Consider the following 18,854-nt stretch of genomic DNA (forward strand, 5'->3'; position numbering starts at 1 on the left):
CAACATGATGAACCGCATGACCAGTACCTACACACAGCCTTACCAACTTAACAACAACTTAATTTAAATACTGCGTGTGCACCATATCCGTTGTCAAAAAAACAACAAGTCGTTCAAACGATTTGTACGGCGTAGGACATTCCAGCTGCAGGGGGCCGATAGAAGCCCCAGGTAAGTGTCAGTTTTATCTGTTTAAGACATACCGGAGAACCCCTTTAAGTTTCTTCTTCAGGCATTATACAGAACTGTATCAGAACCGTACAATCAGATCAGACATGTTGTGAAATAATCGTTCTGACAGTAAATCTGTCAGAAAATTGCATTGTGTGTACCTAGCACTACACAGTCATCTTTATCTTACAGTATATCTATGTACCATAAGAACAGAGCCTGATGTTCACAGTTGTGGCAGGTTTCTAAGTAGAGTTATTATTACCCTGGCTTGTTATATTGGTGATACTCAGGAGAGACGACGCAGCTCACTGCTGGAAGACCCCTGAGGAATCTCTCCCTGACATTGCGCTGCCTGTAAACAGCTCTTCCCCACACACAACCACCGCAACACATCACTTGTTTTACTCCTGTCCAAAATGAAAAGAAAAAAATCCCTTAAAAACTGTAACAACAAATGACGGACAACAGTCAGTATGAAACAAAATTCAATGAGATAATTTTATGTCATTCACACAGAGTTGTACTCTCCGAGGAGGCTGATGTGTACAGAGGTGCAGCACTAGAGGACAACCTGCACAGTAATGAGTGTCTGCAGTGCAAGGGATGGCATTCTCCTGGTATCAGGGTAGGAACAGACACTAGGCAGAATCGCATATGCATTTTCCATAGCACATAGTGGAAAACACATATGCGATTCCGCCTAGTGTGTTCCTACCCTAAGGCCTCTTTCACATTGGGACGTTGCGTTTGATGCGACGTTAAGGTCACACAACGTGCCCCAAATGCAGCGCATGTAGGTTATGAAATTGGACGTTAAAGTGGCATTGCGTTATGTGTCTCTTGGTGCGCCGTTTTCATCACATACTGATGGAATGAAAACGGCGCATGCATTACATTTTAAAAAAAACAAAAAACATTACTGAGCATGTGCAACACAAATAACGCAGCAGATACGTTGCTAAACGCACAGTATGCAGCACTTTTTAATAACGCTACAGCAACGTGTGCACTGTGAATGTTGCACAGACTTACTATTGCTGTGCGTTAGTCTGCGTTAAAGTATTTTATAACGTGCAACTTTAATGTCGAGCCCTTAGTGTGTTAGTGCTCCTCATATATTTTAAACAATGCTCTTATCAATGACAAGGTTTATGTGCATTACTGAGTATGTTCTGCTTTCAAACTTGTCATTGCCATTGTTTACATGTTAAAAATTTGTAAAAGTACCAACACGACATCTAGCGACGATGGGCAGATTTAACTAAGAGACAAATTTCTCTGTGCGATGGACGCTTGGGAGCAGGGGCGTAACTATAGACCCTGCAAGGGATGCATCTGCAGGGGGGCCCAGAAGCAGCAGGGGGCCCCATGAAGGGAGAAATATATTGTCCCTTTTCTGAGAGACTGACAACTAAGGGCACTGAGAGAGAAAAACGTTCTGCTCTCTGAACAATTGTTCTAATGACTGCATCTGCTCAGCCAATGATAAGGAATCATTCAGAGTTTTGTAAACAAAGATTTGTAGACAGTCCCTATTGAGTGTGCAGCAGGCTCGTGTGTACAACACCCAGCCCCCAACCTCTCTACTCCTCACCAAGTGCTCTGTACTGTAGTGATGCTGGATGAGTTTGCAGAGCCAGTTCTGCTCCATCAGACATGAACAGAGTGAGTGTAATAAGCTGAAGCTGGGAGCTCACTCATCTGTCGGTTTTCTGTATGTGATTTCTTCACACCTTTTGTGTTTGTATGTTTTGAAAACATGCATGTTTTATCACAGAAGCTAATGTAATTTATAGAGAAAATGCTCCCAGTGCTTCATTGCTGTCTGTTTTATCTATATGGGGAAAACACATGCAAGTGTGCACTAGCCAATTGAATAACATTGGTTCTCAGTTTTCCTGTGCAGAAAGCGAGGGCGGGAGGGGGCCCCAACCAAGGTTTCGCAGGGGGGCCCAGTGATTTCTAGTTACGCCCCTGCCTGGGAGAGGAAGAAGATAGAGGCTGCGGGGGATTGTGGAAGGAAGGGGAGGTGTAAATACACTATACCCCATCCTGCCGCTCAATCCGGCGTTCCGGACCGATTGCACTGTTTGCACGCCCATAGAAACGAGGCTGATTCAAATAACACCAGTCCTATAATTCCTAGTTTTCCTTCATATTAACATTTGAAAATAAGTAATAAATTATCGCTTTAATTTTTTTTTTTCCCCAGGCGAAAAAGGTGTGTATTTGAATGATTTATACATCTGTCCAGAAAGAGGGACTTAAGCATTGTTCATATTATAAATCGCCAGCGCTATCACAAGCCCTGGCGATTTATGGGGTGAATTTGAAAGCGCGACTTACAAAAGCGTTTTTCTACGCGATTTTGCGGAGCTATTGATTTTTCACTTCCTGATGTCAGTCAGGAAGTGAACTGACTGACAGAAAGCACTCGGGAAATGGCTATACAAAGGGCTTTTTCAAGAGCATTGCAATTTCCCTATACCTTCCATTGAGCCAAAACTCTCAGGGCTCAAACCCACTAGCAGCCTTTTCTAAGTTCGGCCCAGTGCACACTGAGCGGTTTTAGGTGTGATCCGCCGGCCGCATCCGCATGTAAATACGCTTGGCTAATGTATTTCAATGGGATGGTGCACACCGGCGGTTTGAGGTTTGTAGCAAACCCTGCCTCCTGCTGCACGTTTGTGGTTTGCAGAAGCATTTCTGCCTCAATGTATAGTAAAAGCTCAAACCGCTCTGAAAAACGCTAGATCAGAGCGGTTTTCCAGGCGTTTTTGTTACGGAAGCTGTTCAGTAACAGCTTTTACTGTAACAATATGTGAAATCTGCTACACAAAAACGCACCCAAAGCCACTAGGCATGTTTAGAAAACCTCTCTAAACATACCTAGAATCGCTCTGAAATCAGCTCCAAAAACCGCCAGCGTATTGCGGATCTGCTAGCGGTTTTGGTGTGCACTGGGCCTTCCAGTGATTTTAAAAAGCTCTTGTTAATTTAATGCTAGGGGGGAGATTTTTATAAAATCACATCCCTCAAGTGGGATCACAGCTATAGCATTACATTAGCGAGAGCTTTTCAAATCACAAAGCACCCGGAAAAGCACTTCTAGTGGGTTCCAGGCCTTAGGCCCCATTCACACTAGAGCGTTTTGCCGCGATTTTGGCAAAACGCTCAAACGCTAATGCTTTTTAAAAGCGCTAGCGTAATGAAACCCTATGAGCCCGTTCTTACTTGGGCGATTTACGCTAATCGCCACAAATCACCCAAAAATGGGTAAAAATGCCAAACGCAAACGCGTAGCCTGCACCATTTTCAGGCGATTTCCAGGCGATCGTGTTTCAGTGCTAAAGAAGCGCAAAACACGATCGCGCCAAAATCACCGCAGTGTTCAGTAATTTTTCCGTGTGAAATCGCGGAAAAATCACTCTTGCAAAACCCAGGTGTGAATAGAGCCTCAGGGTAGGAACACACTAGGCAGAATCGCATATGCGTCTTCCACTATGTGCTATGGAAAACACATATGCGATTCTGCCTAGTGTGTTCCTACCCTCAGAGAATGGTACATGTAGTGCATTTGCAATTTTAATAAAATCAAAACACTGTCATAGGCAATCATTACACAAGAGCTTTTAGAGCGATTTGCCAAATCGCCAGCGCTTAAAAAAAAAAAAAAAAAAATCAGTAAGCGCCGATAGAGTGAACAAGCCCATACTGTAAGAGAAAGAACGAGGTAGAAAGGTATTTGGTTTCCAAAGAGGGTCTCTTCCACTGAAAAAAGAAAGCATTTCAAGCTATGCAAATTCTGGTTGGACAATGCATACTTTTTTGCTCCCTGCACACTGCAAATCTGTTTTGCGATTCCGATTCTGATTTTCAATTCTGATTTTACCTGAATACATTCAACAGAAAAATGGATCAAAAAATGCAGCATGCAGTAAAGATTAAAAATCGGAATTGGATGTAAAAACCGATTAAAAAGCGGAATCAAAATCGCATGCAGTGTGCAGGGAGCCTTTAAAAACTTGCCCAGCAGCCCTGCTGAGGCGTCTTTCACATTACAACGCGTGCAGGAGAACGGCTCCTGCACGTGTTGCGGTGTGTTGTCGGGAATCTGCGGTGCGACGCTGAGTAGCGGCGGTAGTAATTACTTAACCCGACAGGGAAATGCCGATTCCCGACGTTAAAATGCTCCCGGGTGTGTCGTACGGTGACGTATCGAAACGCAGCGTCGGGTGTGAAAGGTAAAATGGAAGTCTATGGACTTTCATTTTACCTTGGTCAACGTTGCGTTTTGACTTTTTGACAAAACGCAGGATAATTGCTGTGTAATGTGAAAGGGGCCTGACAGATAGGGATGGTCAATGAGATGCAAATAATCGATGTATTATTAAAGCAAATGTATGCAAATTTATGCAGATTGAAAATGAACCAATTGGATTCCACCTTGGCAAAACTGAATTGGTCCAGTTTTACGGTAGGAACACACTAGGCAGAAACGCAAGCGGTTTCCATAGCACAAAGTGGAAAACACATATGCGATTCTGCCTAGCGTGTTCCTACCCTAATTAGACCCCTTTCCCACGGGCAGTTGATAGGCAGTGAAATGCCTCTCAAACTCACACATCTGCTTGCTGCTGTCTGGTAACTGCTTACTGCTGCTTGGTAACAGCTCACTGCTACTTGGTAACAGCTCACTGCTGCTTGGTAACAGATAACTGCTGCCTAGTAACTGCTTGCTGAACACACAGCTCAACTGCCCATGGAAAAGAGGCCTTAAAGAGAACCTGAACTAAAAATAAAAAGTCAAAATAACCATACACAGATCATACTTACCTCCTGTGTAGTCTACTCATCAATCTTTTTCTCCTCTCTTGCGTTTTGTTTGTTCCTTGTGATCAATGCAATTCTCCAGCCTCCATTTTAAAAATGGCCATTACCTCCTAACAGCTTCCTGGCCAGCACACTGTTGAAACTGTAATATCGACAACAACTTGGCCATAGGGAAACATGGACATTACCTTGGACATTCAGTTGTAGCTGACAGCTGCTGATATACTGTATAACTGACAGCAACTGGTATATTTCAGTTCTGACAAAATCTTGTCAGAACTGGAAGGGATCACTGTAAGAAAAAAATGGTAAGCCTCTGAGAGGAACTGACGGTGATGTAAGTATGTAATATTTATTTGCAGATACATCATGTGCTTATTTTAAATAATTTTACTCAGTTCAGGTTATCTTTAAGCTTTATAAATTTACATACAGAATTATAAAACTTTTCCCCCCTCTTTGGTTTCCTTTAAGGAGGGGAAAATTGGGCGCCCAATAATTATCGGGAGTCAAGCCGCACCCAAATTTCCCCTCCTTTCCAATAATTCAACAGGCCTCTATGAAGGCACCCAAACTTCCACTGCTAGTAGGCACTCAAATTTCCTGCTTCCCTCATATTTAGAATAAACACATATTATAGTACAGTATTCCTATAGTACTGCAATTAAACGGATTGGTCTCCAACAGAATGGCGGCTGCGGGCCCTGAGTGTAGCAGGAGTGCAGCGCGCTCTAGTGTCGGGAGCCGAGTCCCAATGAGAGAGAGCAGCTGTGCAGATGGAGAGTCATGCGGGAGTATCCGCTGCTACTGCTGACTGATCATGCTGAGCAGACAGGAGGAAACCAACCGGACCCTCTTCGTGGGGAACCTGGAGCCTAAAGTGACAGAGGAGCTGCTGTTTGAGCTCTTCCTGCAGGTAATGCAGGGCTGGCTGCAGAGTGAGCAGGATGTCTTCTCTATAGGGGAGGGACACATACAGCTGAGCTATGGGGCACAGCAGGCAAGTTATTATGTGTAACATCTGCTGGCAGGCTGAACTCATGCTAGACAATGCTAGACAGGCTAAAATGCCACAAACAATACATCTTGTGCATCAGATGCTGCTCTGTGGCATTTATTATGTCTGTTGAAGCAATCATTACTGTCACTCTAGTAAAATGCTGCTAAAAATTAACAACTTTACTTTTTAATTTGATTTAAAGCAGACCTGAACTCCTCTAACGTCCTCTCTGTTCTGAAAGATAAGCAACAGCATAATAAGCCCCTGTTGTATGGCTTCTTCTCTAAGCCAAAGCCTATGCCCCCTGCTTGTCTTGCAACCATTATGGTTTTGATGGAGCAGAGTGGTCTGTACAAGCAGATAGGCACCCAGTATAACAAGTTAGAACTCTTCACTGAAGAAAAACATACATAGATATATCATACACCACCATCAGGAAATTCAGCTTATATAGAATAGAGAGGAATTTAGAGAATACAGGAAATAACAATCCCATTAAGATCATTACATTTTAAACACATTGATATCTTGTGGTTGTTTTACTATACTGCAGTTTATGGTAGTAATGTTTTCTAACAGGTTTGTTACTAGGAAAAGGCAGAGTCTGTAGACACGGTAATTCTGGTGCTAAACCAATTTGAGGAATACAATAGCAACTGCCACAAAAATGAATCTGTCTGATCGCTTTTAGTAGGTTCACCTCACAACATTAAAGTGGACCTGAACTCTTGCACAGGACAGAAGGAAAACCTAGGGAAATGCACCCTGTATGTATTTAGAGAGTTTAGCCTAATTCCCCCCTCATCTTTGACCTAATCAAAACTGTAATTTGATCTCTCAGCTGTGTCAGGTGGCTGCCTCTGCAGAGCAGCTCATTTGTAAACACAGGATGTTAACTCTGTTTGCTACAATGAAAGCAGGAAGTAAACACACTGCAGATTTAGCATTTGCGTCAGCTGTTACAAATGTGTGTTTTGTTTTTTTTTGTTGTTTTGTTTTTTAAGGTTATTACAGTGTTCTCCCCAGGCTCTTTTAGCCGGGTGCTCCACCCGGCTAGTTTTGGTGAGCACCCGGCTGTCATTGTCTCACCTCCTCCTATGCTGTAAGCAGACTTGTGCAGAAAGGCACCGGCCCTGCATTCTCTCAAATTGCCCCACTCGGCTACTTTTTGATGCCACCCGGCTACATTTTCATGCCACCCAGCTGGAAAAAAAATTCTGGGGAGAACACTGCATTATGCTGCTGCTATTTGCTTATCATTCAGAGCAGAGAGGAAGTTCTGAGTTCAGGTCCGCTTTTCACAAGCATGAATATCTGCGACTGTCCTGTAGCTTTCTTCACTGCTTAGAGCATTTTTTTTATTTTTCAGGCTGGACCTCTGACCAAAGTGTCGATTGCTAAAGACAAAGAGGGAAACTGCAAGAGCTTTGGCTTTATCTGCTTCCAGCACAAGGAATCGGCTCCCTATGCTATGTCACTGCTGAACGGCATCCGCCTGTTTGGACGACCCATTAAACTTCAATATCGAACTGGTAAATCCTGCAGGATTGGTAATCGCTCATATGTGTTAGTAAAGGTGCCCATTAATGATACAATGGCCTCAATTCTGGTAGCTATGTGAGGTAAATATTTTTTTGTAGGTAAAATACCTCATGAGGTGTTTTTTCCTTAAATATTTTTCTCCATTTCTGAACATGAGGTAAAACTTGAGATAAATGCATAAAGTGAGGTAAAACATGAAGTATTTCAGCAGTAAGCATGCAGTAAATAAATTATAGTAGTCTTTAAGGGGTCGTTTCCACTATCGCGAATCCGCATGCGTCCAACGCATGCAGATTCGCACATGGTATGCAAGTGGATGGGCCTGTTTCCACTGTTGCGTTGGTGATGTGCGTTTTTTTTCAGCGGTAAAAAAACGCACAAAAGAGCCAACGAATTCGCCTGCGAGTGGAATGCATGCGAATCGCCGCTAATGTATTTAATAGGAAATTCGCATGCGGCTATGGTATGCGAATTCGCATAGGTACCAATGTAATTCAAACAGGCAGTGACATGGTTAAATTCGCATATACCCTCACCTATGCGAATTCGCATGCGAATTCGCGGCAAAAAACGCATGGGAAATCGCATCCGCATGCGATTTCATCAGCGGTGGAATCCAGGCGATTTCGCACCGCAATAGTGGAAACAAGCCCTAATTGTCTTCCATAAGTTAGGACAGTCTTTGGAAGATGTTTTTGAGGGGGGAAGGTGCATTTGATTATGTAGCAACCTATGAAAAGTAAATTTATAGGCATTCCTTTATATAAAAAAAAAATAAAAAAAAATCCATGAAATATTTGGAGTTTTATTTCCACTACTCTTTTCTATTATACAGCATGAATAGGAACTCCACTAAAAACTGCAAAATGCATACAAATTGACTTTACCTCCAGGTACAGGCAGGTTTTATGGAAAGAAAATGGAGCGCACAATAGTGCATTTACCTATGTTTATTTTCAATGTTGATTAAAAGTTGTACTCACAAAAGTTCAAAGTAAAAGCGCTTCTCAGCGGTAAAGCCAACCGCTTGATGTCCCAGGCAGGGACATCAAGCGGTTGGCTTTACCGCTGAGAAGCGCTTTTACTTTGAACTTTTGTGAGTACAACTTTTAATCAACATTGAAAATAAACATAGGTAAATGCACTATTGTGCGCTCCATTTTCTTTCCATAGATATCCTCCTTCACCCTATTGTTTGGAGCGGCACAGTGCTTTATCCTCGCAAGCAAGGAAGACATATTGTTGTGCATGTGTGACTGCAGCTTCCAGAGAGGAGCGCAAGGAATTTTTTGTTGCTTTTGACAGGCAGGTTTTAAACTGATTGGTAAATTATGTGCTAACCTGCTCCCTAATTTCCATGAGAATAGCTATTATCTCATAATTTACCTCATGAGGTAAAACATGGCTAAAACCTACCAGAATTGCTAAATGTCATTACTTCATGAGGTAAATTACCTCACATGAGGTAATTTGTTTGATAACTGTACCAGAATTGAGGCCATCAATCATATTACATCTATGTAGCAGAAGGGTAAACTGAGTGAATATATTGAATTGATACTTTACGGGTAGTCCCTCTTATTACATAGAAATGGTAAAATTGACCAAAAGTATTCACAGCAGCCACCAATTTTGGATGTGCTTTCTTTATTTAAAGAGAACCTGAAGTGAGAGGAATATGGAGGGTTGGGTAGGCTGCCATCTTCATTCCCTTTTTAAAGTAACCCTGAGACAATGATGGCAAAATAAATTTATACTTACCTGTGGCTTTCTTCATCCCTCTATAGTCCGTTAACTCCCTCCATGTCCGTCCGGTCCCCTCCATTGTGCTGCTGTGGAGTCTGTGATAAAGCCCGGATGTTGGACACTGCGCATGCGCAGTCTTGGCCTTGCACAACCCTCGATTGCGTTCTCATGGCCGGGGGTGTCGGGTGCAAATGCAGTTAGTCTTCATGATGCATGATCGGGGTTGTGCACGGCCAGGAAGGTGCATAAGCAGTAGTCGAGTCTCCTTTTTCACCACAGAGTGGCACTTTATGCAGACATCTTCTTCTTTCAGGTCCCGATCACATGACGTATCATGTGATCAGGACCAGGGGGATGATGTCATCATACCACGCCGTGATGGAGGAGACCCAGTCCTATGTCCGGATCAGGTAATTAGCAAAGCGCTCCTGCGCTGTTCTACATTTATGCTTGGGAGGAAGCACGAGAATAGTTCATGAGATAATTCAGGTGGGACCGCCAAAAGGTTAAAAAAGCGTGAGGCTGTAATAGGGCTTTAAAAATAAGGGAAAGAAGTCTTTCAGATCCGCTTTATAGAAAACGTTTTTCTGCCCACACAGGAAGCACTCACACTTCGGACTCGGATAGCGTTTTCCAAGGACCTGAAAACAGGAGTCCTGCGGACTTTGGGTGAGACTTGCTCTTATCATTTTTGTAAAGCAGTGATTTAAAGGGAATGTTTAAATTTCGTAAACCTAAAACAATCCATCCAGGTAAGTTTTACCCAGTGCAGTGATTAAACGTAGGAATGGCTACTGTCTAGCCAAACATCTGTGGACACAGGACAGACGGGGACACAAAAAGCTTTGCAGTAACTTGCTGTGGTCTGTATCATCCAGCAAGCTGAGAGCCCATCCTCAGTTGGCTTTGTCTGCCCTCAGCCAAGATGGCGATGTTATTGGATCTGGGGCTGATGTGGCTTACTTGTTTTACTTACATAACACATGTATTGTACTGTCCATGTTTTTATTTCACCAAATTTTATATAGTAAATAAAGATAAAACTCTTCCAGGCATTTTTTTATCTTTATTGCCTCGGACTGAAGCCAATCCTGATGTCATTTCTTCCTTTTTTTTTTTTTTTTTTTTTTTTTTTTCCCCTCTTCTAGAAACTGCACTGTCATAGCTAGCTTGCTTTGAAAAAAAAACACATGAGACCGCAATATAGATCAGATTTCAGCAGCTTCTCCCCTCTCAGCCTTGTTTTACACTGAACTGCCCTCAGCCAATCAGTGAGGAGCAGGATAATGAGCTTCCTTCTTGTCGGCAATGTACCAAATAGAGCCAGGCTGACTGAAATAAGATCTATTACCGCAGAAACATTTATGAATATATTGGAATGCTTGCATGGCAGGGTCAGGTTGTAGACTGTGTAAAAAACATAGGGTAAATGGAATTTGATTTTATGGCCGACAGTCCCGCCATAAAGAAAATTCCATTTCTGTTTGTCATGGTTTTTATTCTCATCCATATGTGTTACTTCTTCTATTTGCAGAATGTCTCCGGCGGGAGACAGTTTTGGATACCCGCCTATGATGCCCCCTATGCAGAGCACCTTCTACTCTCAGGCCTATCTCTACTTCCAAGGAATGGTAGGACTTTGCTGTAAATGGACAGGGACATCCAGAATTCTATAAAACCCAATTCAAGGCCCAAATCTAAATATACCGTATTAGCTGAGTAATCGGGGAGATGAAATGTTATTTTATTGTGGGTACCGGAGCAAAAACTCCAAATGTTTGAAAATATGAGGTCCATTATGTAGAAGTGCACAGTGGAGAGAGCAGTCTTACCTTGTAGGGCTAGGTACCCGGTTTGAATCTGGGCCAGGACACTATATTCATGGAGTTTGTATGTTTTTCCCATGTTTGGTTTCCTCTAGGGCACTCTGCTCTCCTCTGACAAACTTATAAGGTCCATACACACATCTAATTTTTATCTGCAGATATACAGGTGTATATTACAGCTTCCATGTAGTATGAGAGCATACCAACAAAGTCTTTTCATAGAATTCAAAATCTGTTGGTAAAATTGGCCAATCATCTGCGGATAAAAATTGGATGTGTGTATGGACCTTAAGTTTGTCAGAGGAAAGCCGAGTGCCCCAGAGGAAACCTACAAACATGGATGGAGCTTTACAGGTGAGATAATTGGGTAAAAAGTAAACCATGTATTTAATTAGGCCGCATTCCTCTTTAATATGGCCCACTGCACGAGTCCCTGTCTTCCTCCTTTCCACCCTCCCTCCGGACTTCTGCAGCCAGGAATGATTCGGTGTAACTCTCTCAATCACTTGTACCAGCAGCGATCTCCATGGCACCGGCGGTGTCATGTGACAAGCTGGTGGCAGGTCACATGATGCTGCTGTTGTCATGGAGATCGCCACTGGAACAATTGATTGGGTGAGTTACTTCTTGTACGTGTGCTGCACATATATTTTCACGAGTGGCAGGAGAGAGAAGGGGAGAGAAGTGGGATGCTGCCCTTTAACTACTTAACGACCACTCCACGCCAATTGGCACGGACGAGGCGGCATCCCCAGGACCGCTCAAAGGCAATTGGCGTGAAGTATTGACGTCAAAGTATTTCAATGGGATGGTTCACACCAGCGGTTTGAGGTTTTTAGCAAACTGCAAACGTGGCTCCTGCAGCATTTTTGCGGTTTGCAGATGCGTTTCTGCCTCAATGTAAAATATAGGAAAAGCTCAAACCTCGCTGAAAAATGCTAGATCACAGCGGTTTTCCAGGCGTTTTTGTTACAGAAGCTGTTCAGTAACAGCTTTACTATAACAATATATGAAATCTGCTACACAAAAGTGCTCCAAAAAATGCTAGGCTTGTGTAGAAAACCTCTCTAAACATGCCTAGAATCGCTCTGAAATCTGCTTCAAAAACCTCTAGCGTTTTGCAGATCTGCTAGAGGTTTAGGTGTGCACTGGGCCTATGAGACTGGCCATAGGCTTTAATACAAAGCCTGCATGCAGCGAGTTAGAATTAGAATAACGTGATCCATTGCAAACCCAGTATTGTGAACAGGCCCATAGAGATGTATGGGCAGACAGATGACATGCAGAAATAATTCTGCAACACAACTGAGCACTGTGAACTAGCCCTAAGTGACTGGACTGTACTCTGTAAAGCGCTGCAGAACACGACAGCACTATACTAAATAGAAAAAAGTGCAGCAATTGCTTCTCACCCGCCTCATCTAATCTTCAGCTGCGCAGCATTTGGGTCTTTTCACAACAGCTTCCAATGCGATTTTTCAAAACCTTTGCTTTTTGCTGATCATATGTTGGCACCATCATAATAGGAATTGCAGAGACACGCTCAGACTGAATGCGTTCTGATTTTCCCATAAGGGCCTATTTCCCCTGGTTCTGCATCAGTTCTGCATCCAGATTTCTGGATGGGCCGATTTAGCTTCTGTTTCCATTACACACAGATTCTGGATGCAGAAAAACTGACTCCAATGAAAGCCTATGGGCCTGGTTCCAATAAACGTGTTTTGCAGATTTCTGCATCATGCATAGTTTCCCATACAATGAACACGTTAGCGGAAACAGGCCCATAGACACAGGGCCGGTTTGTACTCTTTACCGCCCAAGGCCATTGTCACCAGTCGCCCCCCCCCCCCTTCAGTATTGGTAGCGAGTTTACCCTTCCCTCCAGTATAGGTAGCCAGATGAATCCCTTAATCCCTCCCGCCCTCCCTTTCAGTATAGTTAGCCAGCTCGCTTTCACACTGCAGCAGCCATCAGTGTCACTCATTTCTCTGCTCGTCTCCAGTGCAGAAGCTGCCTCTTCCTTTCCGTCTCCAATGCTGCCCAAGTCCATATCCACCGGCCACAATGCAAACGTGCACAGACAGCAAGGTGGCTGCTGCACAGGCAGCTAGCAGCAGAGTACTGCGCTTAGCCGCTCGCCTGATCTCCCTGCATTGCAGCATATGCAAGCTTGCAAATGCTGCATCAGTTTAGCCTACTGCTTTGGTGCCCTTGCTACTGTGGTGCCCTAGGCCATGGCCTAGGTGGCCTTGTCCTAAATCAGGCCCTGCATAGACAGTCATTGGAGTCAGTTTTCCTGCATTCAGAATCTGATGCAGAAATTTGCAACATGCCACCCATTATTTTTCTGCATCAGAAAAATCGTGTTTAGTGGAAACAGGCCCATAGGCATTCATTGGAGTCAATTTTTCTGCATCCAGAATCCGTGTGTAGTGGAAGCAGGCCCTCAACCCCTAGTTTCAACACATGGTTGTGCAGAGCAGTGTACAGCATTTTGTTGGGCTCTGTGGGTGATCAGACACAACAGTGATTATTGAGTGGTTAAAGTGCCCTGAGCTGAACAGTAGTGCGCTATTTATACTTACCTGGGACTCCCTCCAGGTCCATGCAGGCCGAGGGCTCCCTCACCATCCTCGTGGGCTTCTCTGTTGTCCCCTGGTTAGCTTATGAAAATGTTCCTTTGCGCACACTTGGCTGCCCTGTCTCGCTCCTGTGGACGGGAGCTTCTGCACCAGTGCAGTACTACCGCAGTACTACTGCCAAGGCGATGAAGCCCAGGCCACGGAATCTCACGCACGTAAAAGTAAAAGACTTGGACAAAGTATGTGCTGACTTGTTTTCTTTTATTAATTTTAAATAGTCAAGATTGCCTGGCAGTATTGCGGATTCTCTGCCTCTTATACTTTTAGCCATAAAACTTGCACAAGCATGCAGATCAGATCTTTCTGAAAAACCTCTAACAAGATTAGCTGCATGCTTGTTTCAGGTGTGTAATTCAGACACCACTACAGCCAGAAGGATCAGCATATTTATTCAAAAGGAAATAAATATGGCAGCCTCCATATACCTCTCACTTCAGGTTCCCTTTAACCGAGTTACCCATATAAGGCCTTGTAATGTATAGAGACTATCTGATTCCTCAACAAAAGTGATGTTATAAATTTGATAAGTTTTTTTTCCCTCCCCTCCCCACAGATGAACCAGTTCTTAAGTCTTCAGAGCCCGGTAAGCAGTTTGGTGGCACCTGCCCCACATATAGGTGGACTAACCTTCCCACAGAATAAGCACTTCTCATTCCCCCCATCTGCTGAACCCTGGACAAACTACAACTCCTTGCCTAGTTCCTCCAGCTGGAATCCAGCCATGGCGTGGGACTGCAGAGCCAATCAAAGCGAGGCTGGACCTCGGCAAGAGAAGAGAGCTGCTGAGAGCAGCCATAGTGACAGCTCAGACAGCAACCCGCCGGAGCAACAGCTTAGCAAGAAACAAAGACGACTCGAAGCCAAGAAGAGAAAGAACTTAGTATATTTGCACTAAGTAGACCACACGGATGCTTGCTGTTTAGGAGGAACCTGGGCTAGATGTTCCTGGGATCTTCTAAAGTGAGGGTGCTGATATTAAGTGCCTACCGTAGAGGCGGGTTTGTGACTGCCCGCTGGCACTGTGATGAGTGCGGCATGCTGGGTAACGGCCTCCAGCACTGAGATCTGAACAGCCTTCCTCAGTGGTGGACTTTCTTGCAGGTTCCTCTTGGGTGACTCTGGGTGAAGTTGTAGTAGTCCATGTACGCGAACCTTTCCAAAGATCCTAGCTATTACATATTCACCTAGTAGCTCTATAGGATGGGAACAGTCAATGCTGAATAGATTGAAATATTATTTTGTTTTATTTATTGACTATAATTGTTTTCAGTCAGTTTTATTTGTGAAGTACTGCAAAATGCACTAAATAAATGTATCCTGTAAGAAACGTCTTCTGGTGTTTGACTTTCTTTCTTTCTTTCTTTCTTTGACTCAACCTGCAATTTTCTTATTAGTCCCTCTCTCTACCTGCCCCAATCCCACTGACATCATCCAGACTGTACTGTGCAGGCGCACGCAGTACTTCTGCGGCTGCGCATACAATGATCTGCTTCTCAATGACCATATCTGTTTAGGACGCTTTTCCCTTCATTTAGAAGACTACTAGTTATTGGGCTTTGCTGCATGTCCTGTAGCGGTATCCATGCTTTCCTAGCTCTGAAGAATCTACCTTAAAGAGAATCTGTACTGTCCAATTTGTACAATAAAAACATACCAAGTGAGTCACTATGATCTCCTGGGTCCCTCTTTGCCATTTCCACCACTGCCCGCTGTGATCCTGGCTTTTAATCGCCAGTTTTAGGCAATGTTTACGAAAAAAATGGCCGCTAACCAGGAAATGATGTACGGTTGTGTTCAAAATTATTCAACCCCAATGCTGTAAAGGGTTTTAGGGAATTTAGTAGGGTAGAGAGGGAGGCGCCCGGAGTATATGTATTATTTATAATTGAATTGTACTAGGCAATATTCAAATGGTAAAATACAAATAAATAAAAATAAAAGTAAAAAATCAGTTGGTCCTACCTTATTAAAGTGGACCCTGCACTCAACAAAGAAAGATAAACTTTTTATTTGGCACTTTTTAAAAGACAACGCGTTTCGCGGATAACCCGCTTCCTCAGGTCGTGTGGTATGCCAGAAGACAGACTTCCGTGATCCTGGGCGCCCACTTACACCGGCGGCAGCACCACCACCACAGATTGTGAACGGTCTCAGGCTGAAATCGGTTCACAATCTGTTTGCAGTAAAGGTAGCCATACGATCCCTCTCTGATCAGATTCGATCAGAGAGGGATCTATCTGTTGGTCGAATCTGATGGCAAATCGACCAGTGTATGGCTACCTTAAATGTTTTTGTGATTTCTTCATTGACACAATTATTCAACCCCTTAAAGACTACCACTCTTAAGAACAAAAGTTCTCAGTTTATGAAACCTCGGACTCCAGGTACCCAAATTTACTCCGACTTCTCAACTCCACTCCTTACCAGGGTTGTGGATTTGGTACAAAAATCATCTGGCTCAGACTCCTCAGTTTATGAAACCACCGACTCCAGGTACCCAACATTACTCCGACTCCTCGACTCCAACTCCACAGCCCTGCAGAGATGTTGTAAAAGGAAGATTTGATACTCACCTGTGGCTTCTTCCAGCAGCATAAACACATGCGAGTTCCACGACGGTCTCCCGGAGGTCAGTGCATGCGTAGAAGACCCAGACTGGACCCGAAGGAGCTTATTACCGGGGCTAATCACGGCTGAACGGCAGACCGCGGGAGGACGACGTAGAACTCGCACGTGTTTATGCTGCTGGAGGAAATCGTGGGTGATTATCAAATCTTTCTTTTACAACAGCTCTGGTTTCCTTTAAGAGCTACACACATCATCGTATAATTTGTTAGGAGAAATGATCTGACCTTTTTAGTTTGCAGCCTGCTGTGCTTGTCTAAAAGGACTTTTAAGCTTAACCTCCTGAGCGATAATCCCGAGCTGAGCTCGGGGTATGTCGCGCAGGAGGATTTCTCAGGCCCCGCTGGGCCGATTTGCATAATTTTTTTTTTTGTTACACGCAGCTAGCACTTTGCTAGCTGCATGTAACTTCCGATCGCCGCCGCTCGCCGCCGATCCGCCGCTACCCGCCGTTCCGCGCAGCCCCCCCCCCTCCCCAACCCCTTGCGCAGCCTGGCCAATCAGTGCTAGGCAGCGCTGAGGGGTGGATCGGAACTCCCTATGACGTCACGACGTCCATGACGTCGGTGACGTCATCCCGCCCCGTCGCCATGGCGACCAGGGAAGCCCAGCAGGAAATCCCGTTCTGAACGGGATTTCCTGCTTACTCTGATCGCCGAAGGCGATCGGAGTGGGTGGGGGGATGCCGCTGCGCTGCGGCTATCATGTAGCGAGCCCTGGGCTCGCTACATGATTTAAAAAATAAAAAAAATTAAAAAATAGTGCTGCGCCACCTCTTGGGCGATATAATTGTATCGCCCAGAGGGTTAAAGTAATGAACAGAGTAAAATTATTTAAAATAAACACATGATGTACCTGAAAATATTACATACTTGCCTCACTGTCTGTTCCTCTCAGAAGCTCACCATTTTTTTTTTCTAACAATGAACCCTTCCAGTTCTGACAAGATTTTATCAGAACTGAAATATCATTTGCTATCAGGTATAACTGAAAGGGCAGCTGATGAGCAAGGTAATGTCCATGTTTCCCTATGGCTCAGTGTGCTGACCAGGAAGCTGTTATGGGGTCGTCGCCATTTTTAAAATGGAGAACTGAGAATTTCATTGATCACAGTGGACAAATAGGATGCAGGAGAGGAGAAAGAGATTGAAGAGTAGACTACACAGGAGGTAAGTATGACATGTGTATGTTTATTTTCACTTTAAAATTTCCGTTCAGGTGTGCTTTAAAGGGAACCTGAGATCGAGCACGTGGAGTAGAGGGCAGGAGATTTGGGCGCAGCCGGCGCCACCATAGACTGTAATAGGAATTACTGCTATAGAACAGTGAGTAACTTCCGCGCCGTTAAAAGCCTGAGCTGAAGTTACTCTTAAAACACTGTAATTCTGCTGCCAGCAATAGCTAGAAGCCGAATTACATAATTCCCTACCATCCACATGGACCTGGAGGAGGAATAGTAATTAACGCCGCCGGGACCTGTGCAAGAGAAGGGTAAGCCGTATATTGGCTGTATCCTGCGCCCAAGTCTCCTGGCAGTGATTTCTCTCGTACGCACCTGAGATGGGGATTAGCAATAAAATATACATACCTGGGGTTTCTCCGGCCTGATCGCTCCAATGGCGTCCTCTTCTCCGTTCGCAGGAGTAATCACGTGCATTGATTAAAAACTAACACAGCCACTTGTCATTGTGCTGGCAGTAAGGCTCTGAGAATTTGTCTAATCTCAGGCCCATTGCACACTTGCTGCGTCACATCGTGGTACGCTCCCCTGCGACACGTTGCGGCGTAAGTATCAAAATCGCTCCATTCCCGACCCAAAGTCTGCAGCATGTTACCACATGATCTATGCCTACCGCACGGATTATGCAGTAATGCAAGTCAATGGGCGATGCCGGCAGTGTGCATGACGGGAACACGCTTTGCATTGCAAACTTCATGCTTAAAGTGATCCTTAAGTAAAAAAAAAAAAAAAAAAAGGCTTTTACTCACCTGGGGCTTCCAATAGCCCCCTGCAGCTGTCCGGGGCCCTCGCCGTGTCCCTCCGATCCTCTTGTCTCCACCGGCAGCCACTTCCGGTTTTGCCGCCAGGATGGGAGCGTGAGTGATTCTTCGCGTTCCCAGCCACAATTGCGCCCTCTATGCTGATATAGCATAGCAGCATAGAGGGCACAATTAAGGCTGGGAACGCAAAGAATCACTCGCGTTCCCAGCCTGTCGGCTCCTGACGGCGAAACCGGAAGTGGCTGCCGGCGGGGACAGGAGGATCAGAGGGACACGGCGAGGGCACTGGACAGCTGCAGGGGGCTATTGGAAGCCCCAGGTGAGTAAAAGCCATTTTTTTTTTTTTTTACTTAAGGATCACTTTAAAAGCAGCATCAGTCACAGCAAGGAATATAAAACAATGCTTGCTAAAAAGATATAGCTGAACTTATAGCGGAACTGTAAATTCCGTTAAAAAAAAAAAAA

At 44.4% G+C, this 18,854-nt stretch overlaps 2 protein-coding genes across 2 annotated transcripts in view; one reads left to right on the top strand and one right to left on the bottom strand.

Moving 5' to 3' along the window:
- Nucleotides 1-576, bottom strand: part of LOC137545010 (stomatin-like) — a 36,123-nt gene extending 35,547 nt beyond the window's left edge. Inside the window, exon 1 of the mRNA XM_068266121.1 lies at nt 437-576. The gene's annotated coding sequence lies outside the window, so the exon portion shown is untranslated. The remainder of the gene's footprint in view (nt 1-436) is intronic.
- Nucleotides 577-5,737: 5,161 nt separating this feature from the next.
- Nucleotides 5,738-15,094, top strand: RBM11 (RNA binding motif protein 11). The gene is made up of 5 exons (XM_068266124.1): nt 5,738-5,923; nt 7,377-7,539; nt 9,895-9,964; nt 10,830-10,926; nt 14,317-15,094. Exons 1-5 carry the CDS (start codon nt 5,828-5,830, stop codon nt 14,656-14,658), a joined length of 768 nt encoding a protein of 255 aa, XP_068122225.1. The 5' UTR covers nt 5,738-5,827; the 3' UTR covers nt 14,659-15,094.
- Nucleotides 15,095-18,854: the final 3,760 nt, after the last annotated feature.

This window comes from Hyperolius riggenbachi, chromosome 2 (assembly GCF_040937935.1).
Source record: "Hyperolius riggenbachi isolate aHypRig1 chromosome 2, aHypRig1.pri, whole genome shotgun sequence".
In the NCBI taxonomy this organism is placed as follows: Eukaryota; Metazoa; Chordata; class Amphibia; order Anura; family Hyperoliidae; genus Hyperolius; species Hyperolius riggenbachi.

Excerpts from the sequence above, each read along its gene's own strand:
- RBM11 (XM_068266124.1), top strand. The coding sequence starts at position 5,828 with ATGCTGAGCAGACAGGAGGAAACCAACCGGACCCTCTTCGTGGGGAAC. Across the intron at positions 7,540-9,894 it reads TAAACTTCAATATCGAACTG|GAAGCACTCACACTTCGGAC; the intron begins GTAAATCCTGCA and ends CTGCCCACACAG. Across the intron at positions 10,927-14,316 it reads ATCTCTACTTCCAAGGAATG|ATGAACCAGTTCTTAAGTCT; the intron begins GTAGGACTTTGC and ends CCCTCCCCACAG.